The sequence below is a fragment of the Thamnophis sirtalis genome, unplaced genomic scaffold, assembly GCF_051295495.1.
Source record: "Thamnophis sirtalis isolate CommonGarterSnake01/CBP01778 unplaced genomic scaffold, rThaSir2_p1.2 scaffold_14, whole genome shotgun sequence".
NCBI lineage: Eukaryota > Metazoa > Chordata > Lepidosauria > Squamata > Natricidae > Thamnophis > Thamnophis sirtalis.
Window position 1 is genome coordinate 47,813,751 of NW_028261394.1, and position 14,726 is coordinate 47,828,476.

At 41.9% G+C, this 14,726-nt stretch overlaps 1 protein-coding gene across 2 annotated transcripts in view; it reads left to right on the forward strand.

Moving 5' to 3' along the window:
• Nucleotides 1–14,726, forward strand: part of BANP (BTG3 associated nuclear protein) — a 116,322-nt gene that overhangs the window by 37,689 nt on the left and 63,907 nt on the right. For both annotated transcript variants that reach the window (XM_087728603.1, XM_087728604.1), the window contains exon 7: nucleotides 6,171–6,410. In XM_087728603.1, the coding sequence (XP_087584729.1) occupies nucleotides 6,171–6,410 (240 nt within the window). The remainder of the gene's footprint in view (nucleotides 1–6,170; nucleotides 6,411–14,726) is intronic.

Consider the following 14,726-nt stretch of genomic DNA (forward strand, 5'->3'; position numbering starts at 1 on the left):
GCATGAAACAGCTGGAAGCATCCTTGGGGTGTATAAGAGTAAAAACTGTCTAGACTTTAATGGAACTATGTCACACCTGGTCACAATTGTTTCAGATTCTCTGAAACAACTGGAAGGTAAGGTCTTAGAGCCAAGGTGGCGCAGTGGTTAAATGCAGCACTGCAGGCTACTTCAGCTGACTGCAGTTCTGCACTTCGGCTGTTCAAATCTCACCGGCTCAGGGTTGACTCAGCCTTCCATCCTTCCGAGGTGGGTGAAATGAGGACCCGGATTGTTGTTGGGGGCGATATGCTGACTCTGTAAGCTGCTTAGAGAGGGCTGAAAGCCCTATGAAGCGCTATATAAGTCTAACTGCTATTGCTATTGCTATTAAGTGCGCCGAATTCTTCCTATATTGGGGCCCAATTTGCTTGCAGAACTTGGTAGGGCTGTGAAGGGCTGTTCAATGTGAACTCACAACACAGATAACCATGAAATAGAACCCGCGAAGGGCCTCAAGCAATCTTGCATGTTTTAATATTGAGTTTGGAGACAGGCCAGTAATCCATTTCTGGTTTGCAGCGATTAGATAATTAGATTGTTATAATTTGATAAATACATAATTTGATTAATAGAATAGTCCTAATGATGGGAGGTTCAGGTCAACTGATAGGCAGCATCCCCATGCTGGTACCTCATACTCCAGATGAGCGGAACCAGAATTGTCCCCCCCCCCCAAAAAAAATTCTCAGCCAGCCAAGCGTTTGGCTGAGCTTCTGTGGCATTCCCAGAGCTGGCGTCCAACTTCCCCTGGGGGGGCAGGGGGCCCTTTTCTGCAATTAATTCCGCCTTCCACCGGGAAGATATCCTAAGTAAACAAGCAGTGGTGCTCCCTATATTTAGGGCTGTCTTGGTGGACCACTCTCTCTTTCCCAAAAGCAGAAGATGCAAGATTAAATTAGGTCATCTGCTCACAGCTAAATACAGCTTTTATTAGATAAGTACAACTTACATTAGGCAGGCATAGCAATTTTCTGTCTGCTGCTCAAAATTGCTGCCTAAAATCTGAAACGGTTTAGAGCGGCTCTTTTGCCATCTCTGTAGCGGTGGTTATGAAACGGACACTTATCCCACGCTTGAAGAATGGGAATGGAGAACTTTAGAGTTTTAGATTTCTCTAGTAAACTGGCTGTTTGCCTTCCTTCCTTCCTTCCTTCCTTCCTTCCTTCCTTCCTTCCTTCCTTCTTTCCCTCCCTCCCTCCCTCTCTCCCTCGATTCCTACTTGTCTTGGAAATAACTTTGATATCTCCTTTAGTGGATGTATTGTCGTAGCTTTGCCAGATTCTGGCCATATGGTGGAGTTTCATGAAACCATTGGCCTCCTGCCAATTATCTCCCGGAGACCTATTAGATCGCACAGACTAGGCCTCCTCCGGATTCCATCTGCCGGCCAATGTCGGCTGGCGACCCCCCCTGGGGGAGGGCCTTCTCTGTGGCTGCTCCGGCCCTATGGAACGATCTCCCCGTGGAGATCCGGACCCTTACTACCCTTCCGGCCTTCCGTAAAGCTACCAAGACCTGGCTGTTCCAGCAGGCCTGGGGCTGTTGAACTATCCAGCCCCATCCTAGGTTATGAATGTTGTTGAATTTTTAATTGTTGTTTTTATTTTTTATATTCCCTCTTCCCTTTATTTGTAAGCCGCCCTGAGTCTTCCGAGAGTGGGCGGCATACAAGTTAATTAATTAAATAAATAAATAAATTTGAGGCTCTCAGAAAGTGTGGGGGCTTTTTCCTCTGATTTTAGAACCTGTTTCACTGACAATAAAGAAGAGTTCTTGTTCCTTGCACAGAACGGGGGGGGGGGGGGGGAACAAGTAAGGTTTATCCCGTGAGTACCACACGTATCCCTAAAACAGCTTTCTGTTACTAGAATCAGGCCAGATGAAAAGCGGTTTTTGAAAGGAAGAAGAATCACAACTGTTTTGAAAGGAAGCAGCTGAAAGGAATTTACATGTTGTTTAAATTGCTTGAAATCAGCATTATTTGATGTGGTTCACAAACAAAAGGAAATGTATTTTAACTTCAGCTGGGAACCCAATGAGCTTAGCGGGTATCGAAGGAAACTTACCAAATGAAGGTATGAAGTTTATACATGTGCCTAGTTTACACATACACACACAGAGAGATGAGACTTACACATTAAAGGTTTTGAGTAGAGGTCTTTTGTTTTTTTAATGATTTCTGTATCAGCTTGGAGTAGTTGAACCAAAGAAAGATTTGCCGTGGTGAGAAGGGAAATTGATTTGGCCAAGCCTAAAAGCCTTTGTGGGGTTTCTTAACAATAAATTCTTTGCAGCTAATTTTCAGCCGTCCCCAGAGCCTCTTCGTCTGTCCTCACAAAGTCAAGTCAACTGATGGATGTAGACAACACACACACACACAAATAGCCCTCTTGCATAATTGCTCCAGAGAGGAGGGCTCATATTTTTAGCAATTTATTATTTCTGCGCTGTCTGCCTTTGGTGCAGCGATCAGGCTCTGCTGTTTCTGTTCATCGTACAGGTGTTTGATAAACACAACCGGCTGATTCTCTAAATATTGACATAAGCAGATGTTCAGTTGTACTTTCCCTCTGTTTAACAGAGTTGATTGATGGCACTCTGGAGGGTTTTTGTTCTTAGTTTTAGTACTTGTTCCTGCTTCTTGTCTATCAGGTATGTAGGTTCAAAGGATGACTACCGGCAGAGAATCACGCAGTTGTATTCTATTCCGGCAGAAGTAGCAATCTGAGTGTTGAATCAGCAGATGGCCTTGAAGATTAAAGAATATTAAAAGAAGGAGGGAGGAAGAGAAAGAAAGAGAAGAAAGAGGGTAGGAGTAGCGGAGAGGTAAGGGAAGGAAGAAGGGGAAGGAGACGAGGAAGGAAGGAAGTAGAGAAGGAAGGGAGGGAGAAAAGAAAAGAAAGAGAAAATAAGGTGGTGTCATAGCAGGGGCGAAGGATGGTAAACAAAGCATTTCAAACTATACCTTATAACCTTTCAAATGGAATAATAACAATATAAGAATGGCAAAGAAAAAGAATAACTGTGTGAATGTATATCTATAACTGTGTGTAAGAGAATAAATGACAGTAAAAATATAAAGCACAATATAGGTAAATAATATTTGGTCATAAGTAGCTAAGTATAAATAAATAAAGAATTGTAGATAAAAATGGATAACGAATAAGGAGATTATGAATGAAAGATAGAAATGTATAGTAGGGAAAATATTAACTGCAAAGAAACCGATTCGGAGCTGCGGTATGATATACGATGGAACTTATTGTTCCTACGTTGTTTTTAAGTTATGTGTTTGTTTCTGTTGATGTGCTTATGTGTATAAAATAAAAATATATTAAACACACACAAAAAAAGGGATGCATCCACAAAGGATTTTCCGTGCAAAAAAATGTTTTATTTGTGCGAAACAACAGAGGATGCCCGATCCAGGTTTCAGATGGAGAGGAACGTGTGCGCTGTCCACGTTCTTGGGTTTGGGAAATATGAATCTTCCAACAGAAGAGAATATCTGTAGCTCGGGGTTGAACTGTGGGGTCCTTGGTGCTCTCTGAGCTTGGTGGTTTCCTTGCAGATGTTTCATGACCCAACTAGGGAACATCATCAGGGCACTGATGCTGCAGTCCAACAACCATGCTCAGAGACCACCGAGAACTCCATAAATGTGGGTCTACTGAATGGGGGGTATTTAGCTACTTTTCTCTCTCAATGTGGCACTGTGATGAATGCTTCATTGAAGGCACGACTGGAGACAGACTTCTTCTGATGCTTGGATGTACTTTGCGCCTTTGATGAATGCTCAGGATTGTTTATTCCAAGCTAAGCCCAAGGAAAGCATTAATCTTACCCCAGGAGAGTAGAATTCTCTCTCTTTTTATCCTTGGGGAAGAGAATCACCGAAGGAATGGTTTGCATGTTGAGTGCAAGAAAACTGCCTTCTATCATGCTGTATAGTTTGAGAGAGTCTTTTTTTTCAGTTCTGGGGGGGAAAAAAGAAGAGTTTGATCCTTTGGTAATTCTTTCCAGATCTCTTGTCAGCCATTAGGGGAGCCCTCCTATCACCCAGAGAGTGTTTTTGACATGGAGAAACTAAATAGTGTGGCAAGTTCACACTAATATTATTTCGACTCCCATCAGTAACAGACAGCTCAGTGTTTCCGGGCAAAGGCAACAGGAAGGCGGTGACACGGATGGTTCTGCATTGTGGTTACATCTACCCCCTAAACCGTAGACAGGATTTCAGCTCTTCTAGCTGCTGTGGCCTCAATCCAGAGAGAGGTGACAAGTTGCGTCCCCTTGGGTATCAGCGGAGAGAATTGGGCCATCTGTGCTGCTTTGAAGATTCCTTAATCAGGCAGCTAAGAAGTAATTTGATTCTGGGTTGGGGTGAGTCAGCAATTTCATGGGCTGTAGATGCCAGCCGCGGCCCATTCAGCAAATTTCCCTTCAACAAATAACCCTCTAAACTTTAGGAATGGAAGTTCCACATTTTTCAGCTGGGTGGGTGGAGTCGTTTGAGTTTCTCTTGCCCTGGACGTAAATTGTTGGTAGTGTTGACATGTTTAAAAAAACCATGCGCCTGTGTAATAAAACAAAAATAAAAATTAGTGCTCTTCATCACCAAAGCGATTCATTCCTAGGTTAGGTAAATCAACCCCGTTTGGCCAAGGCTTGAGAAACAATGCAGAACTTCCTTTCCAGTAGTACAATATATATATATATATATATATATATATATATATATATATATATATATATATATATATATATATATATATATATATATATATATATATATATATATATATATATATATATATATATATATATATATATATATATATATATATATATATATATATATATATATATATATATATATATATATATATATATATATAGATCTATTTCAAGCTATTTAGCTCTCATCAGCTAGCCACACCCTTACTGGGAATCGAACCTGTGCTCTATTGCCTCTAAGGCAGATAAGATTCCCAGCAAGGGTGTGGCTAGCTGATGAGAGCTAAATAGCTTGAAATAGATCTATACTAGTCTCCCTTTATTTATTTATCAGCATAAATATAACAAATGTAATAAAAAGGCAACAGTAAAAAATATTGGGTTTCTGTCTGGATGGTCTCTTGTGACGAGCCGAAGACAGAGAGTGGAAGTGTGACCTTCCATATTTGGGCATACCAGGGGTTGTGACTTTAAATATATATATATATATGTTATATTTATGCTGATAAATAAATAAAATATATATATGAAAAAAAAATCCATTTCTATTTGGGAACTCTGTGGTTGTGACTTCCCTCGATGAGCCCTGTGTGCAGTTAATCAAATAAATGGCCACTCTTCTGTACTCACAAATGCTGCACCTTCCCAGTTGTTCCTAGCGAATGCTGAGTCCAGCTTCTTCCCACAACTGTTGGGGTTCAGTGCTCTGCGTTCGGTGCCTGGCATGATACCCCTTCCTTCTTGAGCAGTTTTGAGCAAGCAGCAAATTTGGCTTGTTGCAATTGTGGCTTCAGCGTCCTTTAGGAAGGCCCCCTGAGTAGCCACCAAGACTACAAGGCTCTTGAGGACCACAAGGACAATTGTGAGTTTCCTTCAAAGGGCTCCTGAGGGTTTGAAGAACGGAATAGCAGGAACTGTAGAAAGGATGTTGGTCTCTCAAAGGATATCTCCTCCTTGTTTTTGTAGGCTGGTAACCATTTATACGGGTAGTCCCCCACTCACGACCACAGCTGAGGCCAAACGCGAGACATTTGTTAAGTGGGTTTTCCCCTGTTTTACGACCTTTCTCGCCACAGTCGTTAAGTGAATCTGGCTTCCCCACTGACTTCGCTTGTCAGAAGGTCGCAAAAAGGGATCATGTGACACACCCCACACATCCCCGGGGACTCTATAACCGTCATAAACATGAGCCAGTTGCTGAGCATCTGAATTTGGATCGCGGAAACGCTGGAAAGGTCGTAACTGTGAAAACTGTCATAAGTCGCTTTTTTCAGTGGTTGGCTTTTTGTTATTCCCCTGCTTAAAATAAGCCCACTCTAGATTGGGGCTCAGGGCAACGTTATGACCTCAGCGGGAAGTAAAGTGCCCTCTTCACCTGTGTTTCTTTCTAGAGGATTATCCTAGCGGGACGTGGCTAGGGGACGAGAACAACCCCGAGATGCGTGTGCGCTCCCCTATCACCCCGGCAGACATGCTCCACATCAGCACCAATTGCCGGACGGCCGAGAAGATGGCGCTGACCTTGCTCGACTACCTTTTCCACCGAGAAATCCAGGCGATCTCTAACCTCTCCGGCCAAGGGAAACACGGCAAGAAGCAACTCGACCCTCTCATGATTTACGGCATCCGTTGTGAGTACCGGGTCTCCTTGGGCCTCGAGACCTCTCCCCACAAGCACCTCTTTCAAACTGGCACAGCAGAGGGGGGCAAACCTGGGCTTTGTAAGGATTTGGGAGATGGTTGGCCAAGTGGTGGTGGGGGGCGATAAGTCTTGTTTTGGTTGGGGAGGGGCAGCTACTGTCCTCGTGACCCGTCAAAACCGCGTTCCACAAAAGCGCGGTCGACGAAATCGCGTATGTGACGTCATCACAACGCGACGAAAAAGATCTAAAAATTGAAATAAAAATTAAATTACAGCAAGCCGATTCACATAAAGGTAAGGGTTAGGTTAAGGGTTAGGGTTAGGGTTAGGGTTAGGTTAAGGGTTAGGGTTAGGTTAAGGGTTAGGGTTAGGGTTAGAGCGTTAGCGTTACGTTTAGTGTTAGGTTAAGGGTTAGCGTTAGGTTTTTCGTTATGTTAAGGCTTAGGTTTAGGCTTAGGTTTAGGCTTAGGTTTAGGCTTAGGTTTAGGCTTAGGTTTAGGCTTAGGTTTAGGCTTAGGTTTGGGGGGGTTAGGGTAAGGTTTTCGCTTTATTTTTACATTTTTCTATCTTTTTCGTCGCGCTGTGATGACGTCACACACGCGCTTTCGTCGAGCGCGATTTTGTCGTCCGCGGTTTTGTGGTAGAACCACTATCCTTTGGATCTGCCCTGACAGGCTGCAGGCTGCATCCATCCCACAGAAATCAGCTGGAAAGACCTACTTGGCTTGACTGGGATGGCGGGAGGGAGATTCAACCTTCGCATTTACACAGCTGTGTCCTAACACAAAAGTTTTGTCAGTCTAGGAAAATTACCCAACAGTTTTCCCTTCGCTGTAACGGAAGGCGTCTGAAATTGGCTGGTTTCTGGGGGTTTTTTTTTTTGTTCCTCTGGAGATAAATACATAGGGGATGCCTAACTTTTTCCGACAAGTGAGAAAGCCAGTCTGGTTTCAGGAGACTTGGATTTATAGGGGTGGCTGAACTGCTCCAGCGGACCAAGGAAATGCAAGAATCTGCGTTGGGGGGGAAAAAGGCCCTTTCTCGAGGAAGCCACTCAGCAGTTATTGAGTTAAGTTAGCAAAAGCTGAAAAGTCCCCAGTGCTATTCGTCTTTCAGATGAGCTGATCCAGTTTCCTCATTCCGTGCTGCTGCATGTTGAAAAAAATATAAGTGAATTCGGGCATAGCCCTCCATTCTCCAGTGGCGATAAGGCAGCTGGCCCCGACGGTCAACAGTTGGGATGGAAATCTATTGATCTTAAGAGTAGCTTGAGAGGAAAGTTGGTTTCGAAAGGAAATGTTGAAGCTTGTGGCAGAGATTCTCCATGTGCGTGTTGGTTTTGTGGGCCTACTTAAATGTGGCCCAGAAGTGATGTGTTCTAGGAGAAAAGAACGGCAAAGATTCCGAATAAGTGCCGCTCCAAAATATTGTTCACAAAGTTTTGTCTATTCCTTTGTGATGCTTGGAATGGGGAACCACTTTTCGCGATCAGAGATAAAGGGTTCAGAATGGTGTTCTTTCCAGAGGTTATGAATTTATGAAGATTGATGTAGTTAAGATTGAAGATTTTGGGGTAGAAAACCAAGTCAGACGGTTGATCTAAACCATACATCTCGATCTGGAAGCTCAAGTTATGGTTTGGATTAGAAGTCATGTTTTCGGGAAGCCACAGCTTGCTCTAATGTCTGAACTGAAGCACTGATCAATCCCCACACTGAATACTGTATTTTTCGGACTATAAGACACACCGGAGTATAAGGTGCACTATGATTTTTTAAGAGGTAAATTTAAAAAAAAGTTTTTGCACTCTGCAGGCCTCTCAAACCAGGGGTGAAATCCAGCAGATTCTGACAGGTTCTGGAGAACCGGTAGCAGAAATTTTGGGTAGTTCAGAGAACAGGCAAATACCACCTCTGGCTGGCCCCAGAGTGGGGAGGGCAGGGGGATTTTGCAGTATTCTTCCCCTGCCACGCCCACCAAGCCACGCCCACAGAACCAGGTTAAAAAAAAATGAATTTCACCACTGTCCCAAACCCTCTGCGTGCCTCATATTTTGCAAAAAAAGGGGGGCATGCAGATGCTTTGGAAGGCTTGTAGAGTGCTCCGGGGGGGGGGGGAAACAAGCAAAAACAGCCCGTTGTTTGGTAATTTTTGCCCTCCCCAGCCCCCCGGAGCACTTTGCAAGCCTCCCAAACCCTCTGCACATCCATTTTTTGCAAAGAGGGTGGGATTTCAGTAGGCCAAAAATGCTGTATTCAGTATATAAGACGCACCCAGATTTTCATCCTCTTTTTTGGGGGAAAAAGGTGCATTTTATGCTCTGAAAAATACAGTAATATGTCACCCACTTTTCTCCAACAACCTGTGGACGAGCATTATTTTCAACCACCCCCGCAAGACTGCCAAGTTGCGTTTCAGTTAAGTCTCGTCTTTCAACCCGTCAGTGGAAAGATCCTTGTTGATCCTTTTCTCTTTCTGGGAAAAAAGCCCCAACCCCAGTCTGTATTTAATAGAAAATATTTTGAAAAGTATATAATATTCTGCAGCCGCACTTTCCAAAATGAGGGGAAATATGCTTATTAGGAATTCTTTTTTTTTTTTTTTTTTTTTTTTTTTTTTTGATTTTTCAGGAAATATATTTTATTCAATTTTCACATTCCATTTGCAATCATTTATATACAGGGTATTTACTATAAGAAAAGAAAAAAAAAAAAAGAAAAAGGGAATAAAACGAACAAGTAAAAAGGAAACACAACTCATCATTCACAACCCCACCTAACCCTTGCGTCCTCCATACACCCCATCTACCCCCTCCAACTTTCCTTTCTCCCTCTAACACTCCCCTCCTACTTCCCTTTCCCCTCAAGCCTTCCTTCTCCCCTTACTCCCCAGACACCCTCCTTACATTCCCCTTACTCCTTACATTCCCCTTACTCCTTCCTTACTCCTCCCTCTTCCTTCCCTCTACCTCCCTCCTTGGTGTATGCCTTTGTTCAAGTGTTGTTTGATCTGATAAAAGTAAAGTAAACCAAGGAAAATAATAATAATAATAATAATAATAATAATAATAATAATAAAAAAAGGAACCACCGTATATAAATACATTCTTGTTCTTATTAAAACTATATTAACACCCCCCCACCCCACCCCCCACAATCCCCATCCCTAATCCTCCCGACTTCCCAGGGTCCACACCTGGCACTACCTTCTATCTAAGATATCTTGTATACATATGGATTAAAAAATAAAAGTAATATATCAAAAAAAAAGAAAAAAAAAGAAAAGAAAAGCAGAGAAAGAAAAAAAAAGGAAAAAAAGAAAAGAGAAAAGAGAAAAAAGAAAAAAAAGAAACCACTCTTTGTGTTGATCTCAGCCCCCCATCTTTATCTATGCTTAAATAGTATAAATCATTCTATCTATATTTTATTCTCATCTCTTACTTCTTTGCTATTTACCCCGACCTTCTGTAGACTCTCCCGTTCCCTTCCTAAACCTCATGATCCCTTCCAGTAAGATTTAAGCAGCGTAGTTTATGCCATATATTCAAATATAACTTTACAGACAAATAATCAAACTTTCCCATCTAATAAAATTTAAACAACGTAAATGATCTTTCTTTACCCCTTTTTCAAACAGTAATTCAAAATAATCTAACCCGATTTCCCCTTCTTAGTAAAGTTAAGCAGCGTAGATCAGATATTACTTTACACAGGAATCAATTTCTGTAATTCCAACCGACTTCCCCTTCTAATAGAATTTAAATAACTTAGTTCATTCCACATGTATTTTACCCTCATCCCCCACTTGTCTGATATTTACCACTATCAAATTTATACTACCATTTGTTTAAAATATAACTCAGAGCGATTTGTAGCATGAATCCTTCCACATATTCCAATAATACTTTCAGCAAAATTCAGTTAACCTTCTATTTTAAGGTAGTCGCTTCTAACAAAATTTAAACAACATAAATCATTCCACATTCTTTTTACAGTTATCTTAAGATAATCCCAAGCGGCTTCCTGTTCTAATAAGCTTTAAACAACGTAAATTTTGCCCTCATCCCTTGCTTGTCTAATATTTATCACAAATAACGTAGTACTACCATTTGTTTAAAATATAACTCAGAGCGATTTGTAGCATGAATCCTTCCACATATTCCAATAATACTTTCAGCAAAATTCAGTTAACCTTCTATTTTAAGGTAGTCGCTTCTAACAAAATTTAAACAACATAAATCATTCCACATTCTTTTTACAGTTATCTTAAGATAATCCCAAGCGGCTTCCTGTTCTAATAAGCTTTAAACAACGTAAATTTTGCCCTCATCCCTTGCTTGTCTAATATTTATCACAAATAACGTAGTACTACCATTTGTTTAAAATATAACTCAGAGCGATTTGTAGCATGAATCATTCCACATATTCCAATAATACTTTCAGCAAGATTCAGTTAACCTTCTATTTTAAGGTAGTCGCTTCTAACAAAGTTTAAACAACATAAATCATTCCACATTCTTTTTACAGTTATCTTAAGATAATCCCAAGCGGCTTCCTGTTCTAATAAGCTTTAAACAACGTAAATTTTGCCCTCATCCCTTGCTTGTCTGATATTTACCACAAATAACGTAGTTCATTCCACATGCATTTTACCCTCATCTCTTGCTTGTCTAATATTTACCACTATCAAATTTATACTAGCGTTTATTTGAAAAATAACTCAGGACTATTACAACCAACTTTCCCTTCAAATAAAAGTTAAATAGCATGGATCATATTCAAATAATGCTTTCAGCAAGAGTCAGTTAACCTTCTATTTTAAAATAGTCCCATCTAACAAAGTTTAAACAACATAAATCATTCCGCATTCTTTTAACCACTATCAGATTTATGCTAACGTTACTTTAGAATCTAGCTCAAAGTAGTTTCACCCAGCTTTCCCTTCTGATAAAAATTAGTCCACTTTTTCTACCGGAGAGAGGTCTCAAACCCCCATTCAGTCCTCAACTTTAGGAAGTCTTTTGAAGTATCTAAATTCTCGATCTGCGTTCTTCTGCTTCTCCGAGGGAGGAGGGGCTACCCCCTCCATCTTGCAGCCGCATGGCCAGCCGTTTGCTTTCTCCTTCCGCTTGTCTCTCCTCTCTTCCAAGCGCGTCAGGAAGTCCCGCCTTCAGAATCCTACAATAAAAATCTTGAGCTTCCGAAACAGAGTTAAGACGAAATCTTTGATTCTCAAATGTAACCGTGATGCCGGCAGGGGCCTCCCATCTGTATCGAATCTGTTGACTCCTAAGCTCTTTAGTTAAAAAGGCGTAGTCCCTTCTTGCTCTCAACATTTGGAAAGGTATATCTTTGAAGACAATCACGTCCTGGTCATCAACTCGGAGACTGTTATTATGGAACTTTTGCACAATCGCGTTTCTAGATTCTTTTGTAGAGAAATGTATAATTATGTCCCTCGGGAGCTGTCGCTGTTCCGCTATCAAAGAGTTCTGGCGATAGATTTTCCGAATCTGCCAATCAAAGTTAAGTCCCGGGCTTCCCAGCGCATGGCTGAAGGCTTCAGCAAATGTCTGTTTCAAATTCTCTTGCTCCTTTTCACGGAATCCTCTGACTCTTATTGAAAATGCCCTCCTATCAAAATTTAGCGTCATAAGCTGTTCTTCGTTATTTCTAATTTTTTCTTGTAAAATTTGAATATTGGTAGTCAAATCAAAATTAGCCTTCTCCAGACTTTCCAATCTGTTCTCTATTTCAGCAGAGTAATCTGACAGGGCAGACACGGCTGCAAACGTATTCGCCTTCATTTGATTAACTTTAGATTTTAGATCCTCATAAAGTTGCAATACAAATTCCTTAAGTTCTTGCTTAAGGGCATTAAATATTTTAAAGAGATATTCCTGTGTTAAAACTTCTCCAGTAGAGGGCGTAGGAGACAAAGGCTGAGTTTCCAAAAAAGATTGTTTAAATTCTTTAGACACATTTGTAGCAAGACGTTTCTTTGATCTGGGTGCCATAATAGATAAACAAGTAAGCAGTGCTTCGCTCCCCTCTATTTCCAAAGAAAAAGAGTTTATTTTGTTAAGGAGCGGTCTGCAGGAAGATAAGCCCGGCTAAGTACATCCAGTAATCATCCACGGAGAGAAATCGCCATTTTAAAGTCTATTTAAACAAAGAAGTCTTTAAGACAAATGGTGCTGGTATTTAAGATAGTAATAAAAGCATAAATCTCACAGGGGTGGTACCCTCCCGTATCAACTCTAGCTTGAAAAAAACTTTGTTTTGTCCTGGGGGGGGCTAGCCTGTCTGGGGCTGCCAAAAAAAAAAAAAAGGCAGCTGAGAAGAACTGGCCGGAGATAAAGGCTCCGCTTCGGCTGGATCTAATCTCTTCCACAGCCAAAAAAAGAAAAAGGCTGTGGCTTACGAATAGACCCTAACCTACGGAGCTATCCTCCCTGCCCCTCTCTTAGCCAAAAAGGGGTGCTATCTATGATCTTATTTAGATATACAGACCAGATCTCTGAGGAGCTCGGTGGAGCCCTCCTCGGCAACAGGCCACGCCCACAGGAAGTCCTTATTAGGAATTCTTGATATTGTGCATAAGCTTCCCCACAAGCCATTAATCTTCCGAGGTGTATATTTTCATTCGGTGGCTCCCCATAATGGCAGCGGATGGTGGTTGATCAGCAAAGGGTGGATTCAGGCAAAGGAGCCGGTTAAGGGCTCATTCCATCAAGGTTACCCAAGAAAGATTCCCCTGCGTAGCGAAATCCAATAGGCAGCGGTTAGCAGGGGGACGGGGGGGGGGGGTTGTCCCTGAAAAGATAGTTTTACTCTCTCATAAGTATAAATAGGTTTTCTCGGGCATTTCTGACTAATCTTTTTTAATATGATTCGAAGCTAAGAGTCAGGTAGTCCTCGGATGATGATAACAAGGAAGCCCAACATTTCTGTCCTTAAGTGAAATATTTCTTTAAGTGAGTTTGCTCCATTTCACAGCTTCCCTTGCCACAGTTGTTAAGCGAATCGTTGCATTTGTTAAGTTAGTAACGTGGTCGTTAAAGTGAATCTGGCTTCCCTGTGGACGTGGCTTGCCGGAAGGTCACAAAAGCGGATCGCGTGACTCCAGGACTCCGTCGTAAATATGAATCGGTTGCCAAGCGTCTGAATTTTGATCATGTGGAGTCCTGGGGATGCTGCAGTGGCCTGAACAAAAACAAAATAAATTATCGATCACTGTTAATTTTAATTCGAATTATTTTTTTTAAATGTCATTGTCAATTTTAATTGAGTTTGGGATATTCCATTTAATTTTTTTTTTTTTTACTTTTGTATTATGTGTTTCTTTTAATGTTGTACGCCGCCCTGAGTCCCTTGGGAGAAGGGCGGCATATAAATCTAATAAACCTAAAACTAAGTATGAAAAAACGGACCTAAGCCCCCCTTTTGAGTGCCGTCGTAACTTTGAACAGTCACTCAATGAATCGTTGTAAGTCGAGGACTCCCTGTGTCACAAGACAGACTTTGTCAGTGCAGGCGGAGATGTATCCAAAGCCCAGCTGAAAGGCCGAGGGGTGTTTTTGTGCGAATTACCGATTTCTTGATATTGCTGGGAAATGCATATATTCCTTGCGCTGATTTATTTTTATTCAAGGAAGATGCCGGGAAGGGGTTGACTCCTGGACCAACAGTTCCTCCGTCCGCCAAGTTCTGTGAATAATGTACACCCCCCCCCCCGGACCGAAAAATTCCCAACGGCTTTTGAGCAAGGGTACCGCTTCTTATCTGGAGGAAGTGGGACCGGGTCCAGCCTTCGCTTAGGGCGCCAGAGAAAAATACAGCCAAGGAGGGAGGATAGGAGCTTTCCCGCTGGGCTGCCAGAAGATATAGGACAGTGTTTCTCAAACCTTGGCAACTTGAAGATGTCCGGACTTCCAACTCCCAGAATTCCCCAGCCAGACAAGCTTTTTCCACCTCCCTGAAGGCAACAATTCCAAAAATGCCAGCCCCAAAAATACCCCCTAGAAGCAATTCCATAAATTGCCAGAATCTCGTCGTGTCTTCAGCCCCATTCTAGAAGATGGCCTTGGTAGATACCACACTCAACGTTCTTTTAGTTACTGCCAGTCAACCTAAAGGAACATTCCGCATTTCGTGAATGTCTTAGTCAAGAGAAGGAAATGTGCGCTCAACTTCATGTACCTGTAGCGAACATTTAAGTGACTGGAACATTGTTATCATCATGTCTCCCCTGGTCCTTCTCTTCCCTAGACTAGCCATGCCAGGTACTTACAACCGTTCTTCAC